The sequence below is a fragment of the Coregonus lavaretus genome (assembly GCF_964263955.1).
Source record: "Coregonus lavaretus genome assembly, chromosome: 1".
In the NCBI taxonomy this organism is placed as follows: domain Eukaryota; kingdom Metazoa; phylum Chordata; class Actinopteri; order Salmoniformes; family Salmonidae; genus Coregonus; species Coregonus lavaretus.
Window position 1 is genome coordinate 80,179,558 of NC_139988.1, and position 7,011 is coordinate 80,186,568.

The 7,011-nt window shown below is 49.0% G+C and overlaps 1 protein-coding gene across 1 annotated transcript in view; it reads right to left on the reverse strand.

The window, feature by feature from the left end:
• LOC311134101 (SRC kinase signaling inhibitor 1-like) overlaps positions 1–6,786 on the reverse strand; it is a gene marked incomplete at its 3' end in the record, with an annotated part of 60,839 nt that extends 54,053 nt beyond the window's left edge. The window contains exon 1 of the mRNA XM_084167688.1: positions 6,472–6,786. Within this exon, the coding sequence (XP_084023814.1) occupies positions 6,472–6,768 (297 nt within the window). The 5' untranslated portion in view covers positions 6,769–6,786. The remainder of the gene's footprint in view (positions 1–6,471) is intronic.
• Positions 6,787–7,011: the final 225 nt, after the last annotated feature.

A 7,011-nucleotide genomic window follows, 5' to 3' on the forward strand; every position in this document is an offset into this window, starting at 1 on the left:
TCAGCGGCAGGGACTGGGAGACTAGTCAGGATTGAGGCAAAGATGAACGGAGCAAAGTACAGAGAGATCCTTCATGAAAACCTGCTCCAGAGCGATCAGGACCTAAGACTGGGGTGAAGGTTCACCTTCCAACAGGACAACGACCCTAAGCACACAGCCAAGACAACGCAGGAGTGGCTTCGGGACAAGTCTCTGAATGTCCTTGAGTGGCCCTGCCAGAGCCCGGACTTGAACCCGATTTAACATGTCTGGAGAGACCTGAAAATAGCTGTGCAGCAACGCTCCCCATCCAACCTGACAGAGCTTGAGAGGATCTGCAGAGAAGAACGGGAGAAACTCTCCAAATACAGATGTGCCAAGCTTATAGCGTCATACCCAAGAAGACTCGAGGCTGTAATCGCTGCCGAATGTGCTTCAACAAAGACCTGGGTGAAGGGTCTGAATACCTATGTAAATGTGATATTTCTGTTTTTCTTATTTTTATACATGTGCAAAATATTTTTGCTTTGTAATTATGGGGTATCGTGTCTAGATGGATTGGAGAAAAAACTATTTAATCCATTTTAGAATAAGGCTGTAACGTAACAAAATATGGAAAAAGTCAAGGGGTCTGAATACTTTCTGAATGCACTGTATATTATACTTTTTTAATGTTTCATTTTTGGACATAAAATGTGATTTTAATTTTGGAAATCTGTCCCAAGTATTCCAACACATAATAGAGAGGCATGTGGAATGTATACAAATGTACGCAAGGTTTGAAATGATTACGATTTAGTCAAATATTATATATGTTTGGGCTTCTTGCCCAAATAATAAATTATTTGTAATTATGTTCCGGCCCCCCGACCAGCCGGTCAAGAAAAAAATAGTCCCGTAGCTGAATCTAGTTGATGATCCCTGTCCTAAAGTGTTGCAGTATGAAGGACTTGCATTACGTTTTGTGATTGATAACCAGCTCAGTATAAACAAATGATGTGTAGCTATTTTCATTTTAAAGTGTTTTTCATGGTTGCCATGGCACGGGACGCAAATGCCACTGAAATTCAAGAATGACCCAGCTACATTCAGATATATTATTATATTCCATTAGCTCAGAGCTGGACCTTTTTAACTCCCTCGCTCTCAGTTCTTACCTTCTTTTGAGACAGAAGGTTCAGTCCTACACTCTGTTAAGAAAGAGCCTTCCATTCCTACCCTGGTTTGAGAGGAAATATTCAATGAGTTCCTATCCTCTGTTGAGAGAGTATGTGGAGAAGAGAAGCTGGATGAAGATAGACAGAGCAGAGCAGAGGCAGGAGAGGAAGAGAAGAATTGGGGATAAACCAACAGAACAGAGGCCTGTAGGCTCCTGTGACCCAGATACAGAGTGCTTTGTGTGTCCTGCAGGCTGCTGTCCGAGTCAGCGCTAGTGATCATGTGTCTGCCTGCATGGCCATATTACCACCAATCAGACCCCATGACATTACCACCAATCAGACACAATGCCATATTACCACCAATCAGACCCCATGACATATTACCACAAATCAGACCCCATGACATATTACCACCAATCAGACCCCATTCCATATTACCACCAATCAGACACCATGCCATGTTACCTCCAATCAGACCCCATTCTACTGGCCAGGCTTCTACACAGTCACAAGTATGTTATTGATCAATGTAAGTAGGACCTGAAAACTGATACCACATACCCATCATTCTAGTGTTTTTCTGATGAAATAGTGTTTTATTGATTTATTGCTGTTAGCCTATACCTACAGTGTGTACAGTATATCAGTGCCTATGAACGCCATGTGGGTATAATCAAATGTTTTAACTTGAACTTGTAATTAAAACATGAAGTTGAGAATGGTTGCACATATTGTTTGTTTTAAATGTCATGTATGTGTTCTACTGTCTATATCGACCCTGCTAGAATCTTGAAGCAGATATACACTATCTTGTACACCCTTAATCATATGCTGAGCCGCTGCAAAAGCATCAGCTACTCTTCCTAGGGTCCACATGAAACATGACATAATACATAGTACAGAACATTATTAGTCAAGGACTGAAATACATACATTTAAAATGTCACACATAGCCTACATATCTGTTCATACTGTACACACAATATCTGGGTCTAATACATGGTACAGTTGAAATGACAGTACAAGATATATAAAATAGCTGTGTCTCTTCACAGCCCCCTTTGTGCAGTAAGCTGTTATTTTATCTGTTTTTTTAAACTGGTTTTACTGCTAGCTTGAGTTACCTGGGGTGGCAGAGAGTTCCATTTAGTCATGGCTCTATTTAATACTTGTCACGATCGTCTTCAAAAGGAGCAGACCAATACGCAGCGTGTTGAGCGAACATGATGACTTTATTATACTAAAGTGCAAAACAATAAACGATTCATGAAGTCCACAGTTACAATGACCGTAAAGGAACAAAAACCCACAACACTAAGGTGAACACTGACAGTTTAAATATGGCTCCCAATCAGAGATAACGAGCCGACAGCTGACACTCGTTACCACTGATTGGGAGTCACACGACCAAACAATGAAACACAACCAAATACAACACAACCAAATGAACACACCCTGGCTCAAAATACACAGTCCCGGAGCCAGAGCGTGACAGTACCCCCCCCTAAAGGCGCGGACTCCGACCGCGCCTACACCCCAAATAGGGAAGGGCTGGGTGGGTATTGCTCCTCGGAGGCGGCTCCGGCTCCGGGCTTGACCACCACCCTACTACAATCCCCCCGTAGTGCCCCCAGTCCGATCTGACCCAGCTAGCTGGATCAGGACTGCCGACGCGCACCCCTGGCTTGGCGCGTGAGGCAGGAATGGACCGGACCTGGCAGACGATACGCACCCTTTGCATGGTGCGTGGAGCCGGAACAGGCCTCACCAGGCTGAAGACTCGCATCCCTGGCTTGGTGCGAGTAGCAGGAATGGGCTGAATCCGGCTGACGACTCGCACCCTTGGCTTGGTGCGAGTAGCAGGAATGGGCTGAATCCGGCTGACGACTCGCACCCTTGGCTTGGTGCGAGTAGCAGGAATGGGCTGAATCCGGCTGACGACTCGCACCCTTGGCTTGGTGCGAGTAGCAGGAATGGGCTGAATCCGGCTGACGACTCGCACCCTTGGCTTGGTGCGAGTAGCAGGAATGGGCTGAATCCGGCTGACGACTCGCACCCTTGACTTGGTACGAGTGGCAGGAATGGGCCGGACTGGGCTGGCGACGTGCACCACAGACCTGGTGCGGAGAGCAGGAACGGGCAGAGCCGGGCTGACGAGACGCACCACAGGCTTGATGCGGAGAGCAGGCACGGGCCGTGCCGGACTGACGACGCACACCACTGGCTTGGTGCGGGAAGCTTGGATGGGCCGGACTGTACTGGGGACACACACCACTGGTCCTACACCGGGATCTGGAACGGGCCGGACCGGACTGGCAACACACGCCAGTACCTCTCGCCGTGCCTCTACTTCCTCCATCCCCTCTTCGACCAGTGGCCCCCGTAACCCGGCGGCCTTCTCCGGCAACCCACTGGGCCGCTCTATCGCGGCCTCCCGCTGGTCCGACGTCGTGAGCCCCCCCCTAAAAAATTTCGGGGCGTCTCTCCTACCCGTGGACCAGGTCTCCATGTCCCTCGCCAGCCTCTCGCCCTTCTGCCATAATGTCAAGCCCTTCTCTTCCTCACTCGGCTTGACCCAGTCCAGGAGGCGAAGGAGATCTGTGAGGGATCTCCCTGGCGATGGCTCCTGGACACGCTGCTTGGTCCCATCTTGGTGGGTTTTTCTGTCACGATCGTCTTCAAAAGGAGCAGACCAATACGCAGCGTGTTGAGCGAACATGATGACTTTATTATACTAAAGTGCAAAACAATAAACGATTCATGAAGTCCACAGTTACAATGACCGTAAAGGAACAAAAACCCACAACACTAAGGTGAACACTGACAGTTTAAATATGGCTCCCAATCAGAGATAACGAGCCGACAGCTGACACTCGTTACCACTGATTGGGAGTCACACGACCAAACAATGAAACACAACCAAATACAACACAACCAAATGAACACACCCTGGCTCAAAATACACAGTCCCGGAGCCAGAGCGTGACAATACTGTGTGTTTACCAGCCTCTGTTCTGGACCTGGGGACTGTGAAGAGACCTCTAGTTGCATGTCTTGTGTTGTACCGATGAGTGTCCGAACTGTGTGTCAACTGCTTGAACAGACAGTTCGGTACCTTCAACGCATCAATACCTCGCACAAAGACCAATAAGGATGCAGTCAATCTCTCCTGAACTTTGAGCCAGGAGAGACTGACATGCATGTTACTGAAACTTTCCCTCCATGTCCTACACTAGCACCTACCTCTACACATCCATTTTGTACTCGTCTAACTCCACCCGCTAACTTACCAGTAGACTTGTGCATATGCATATGCATTAAACACATTTTCCCTCTCTCTATTCATGTATTCATCCACCTTTCCTTCTTCACCCCTCCTACTTCAGTTTCCCCTGCCCACCTCTCCTCCAATATGCACTAACAAGAGGGCGTTTCAGAACATAAAATCTGCCCCACACAAAATAAACCGGCCCCCTATGCACCATGACGCAATTCAATGCCCTGCCATATTTCTCAATCACACGAGCTGAAAATCACACGATGGACCTATGTGTACAGAGAGAGGGAGAGGGAGAGAGAGGGAGAGAAAGAGAGAGAGAAAGAGAGCGATGAGTGGAGCAACACATGCCTGACCTGCATGCCAAGTAGTCATCCCTGTCCCCACCCACCCTCTCTCTCTCTCTCACACACACACTCACACACACTCACACACACACACTAGCCCCCTCCTGTTATTTCAGACACTGCGGCACCACAACCACACCTGGCCAACACCTGCACACTGGTAAAACCTGGCATGAGCCAGCCCAGACACACAGATCATACACACACCCCTCCTCTTATGCCTGCAGAAAGGAGGGAGTAGAGGAGAGGTCTTACCTGCACTGGTCTCACCTACACACTCACACAAACGAGCACACACTGGCTGGTCATAGTCACATGCACACACACACACACACACACACACACACACACACACGCACACACACACACGCAGCCAGGTATAGATACAGCTCTCTACTATACATGCATACATCACACTCTTTCTCCCTCTCTCTGCCCCACATGCAGCAGCAGAAACACACCTATTCCACCGTAACAACAGAACACACAGGATTCTGCACGTCTCCATTGATTAACGAATGAAAGGGAGAACTGGTACCGTTGCTGCTACTCAACGAGCCTGCTGCTGCCGCTGGCTGACTGGTGGTGGTGTGCTGGTTCGCATGCTGCTCCACATGCCTCCCTCTCTTTCCTCCTCCCCCTTCTCCATTTTCTGACTGCGGCGGCTCTGTTCTCCCGCTCTCCCGCGAGCCCAGAGGAATCAGTAAATCCCAGGCAGTGTTGGTCTGGATATCTGAAGTAGAACCAGTGGAACCTCCTCTCTCTCTCTCTCTCTCTCACTCTCACTCACTCACTCACTTACTCACTCACTCACTCACTCTCTCTCTCTCTCTCTCTCTCTCTCTCTCTCTCTCTCTCTCTCTCTCTCTCTCTCTCGCTCTCTCTCTCTCGCTCTCTCTCTCTCTCTCTCTCTCTCTCTCTCTCTCTCTCTCTCGCTCTCTCTCGCTCTCTCTCTCTCTCTCTCTCTCTCTGTCTCTATACCGTCACAGCCCAATCGCAGTTTCAGTCGTTCTCTCACTCCTCATCTCTCCCTCTTTGTTTCTCTCTCTCTCTCGCTGCTGCCGTCTGGTCCTCTCCACTCTCTCTCCTTGCCTAGGCATTGCCAGCCATATGATATCATATGGGGGCTGGGGGTTGCCGTGGCAACTGTGGACTCCACCTGTTTCTCCCTCTCTCTCTCTTTTTCTCTCTCTCGCACACTTGTGTGCAGAGCTAGATGGCTACGTCAGGGTAAATACACAGAGCAAATAAAAAGCAAAAGGGAGGAAACAGAGGAGGGGATGGAGTGATACTTGGCCGATGGAGGAGAGAGTGTGGAGAGACGGGAGTCCATGATGAATGGTGGTATTCCCAGGCAGGTGATTGGGGTAGAGGGATGGAGGGATCAGGATAGAGGGATGAGGGTAGGGGAGAATAAGCCATGCGGTTTGTGGTGGATGAGAGGCATGTGGTGGATGAGAGGAAAAAGAGAGAGATAGAGAGGGGGATTTGGTGGATGGAAGAGGTCAACCTTTCATGTATGGATCAATGTGTCTATTTCCTACCTATCTCAAATCTCTGTTTCTATCTTCCTCTCCCTCTAACACCTGATAACTATCAGCCAACGATGTCATGAGAAACTGATTAATTGACATGTAGCCTGGATACTCCTGTGGTTCTCAACTGTTTAAGTACCAGGGATGGGTAATTGAGGGTATTAAGATGTTACCTGCTGTTGGCGGCCGCAGTTAGGTGAGCTCTGGCCCTGTGACATACAGGGGCTGGCCGGGTACTTCTGGTTCTTCTGGAGGTCCATGAAGGCTTCGTGCTGGCGCTTTATGTCAGCCTTGTGAAGGTTCGTAAGGGCCTCCAAGTTCTTGGCAGCGATGGCGTTGTGGCGTTGGCGGTTCCCCGAGGTTGGCGCCAGCCTCCCGTTGTTGTTGTTGTTGTGAGGGAAACAGCGCGTGCCACCGTGGCCCAGGGTGTGGTACTCACACGGGAACTCTGCATCCCCAGCAGAGATCATGTGACCCTTTCTTCTCTCCCGACCTGGAGGGGTCAAAGATGAGGGAACGTGGGGTCAGAGGTCAAGCAGAGAGCTAGCTCTCAGACATCAACATTAGATTTCCCTAAAGTTAAATAGCCTCCTGACAATATTGGTGTATGTTACAATATGTGTTCATGGGAGGAGATGGAGAAACAGGAATCTCTTAACACTATGACCTGAGTACATGATCCTGTCCATATAATGACAACCCAGAGTCAAGTC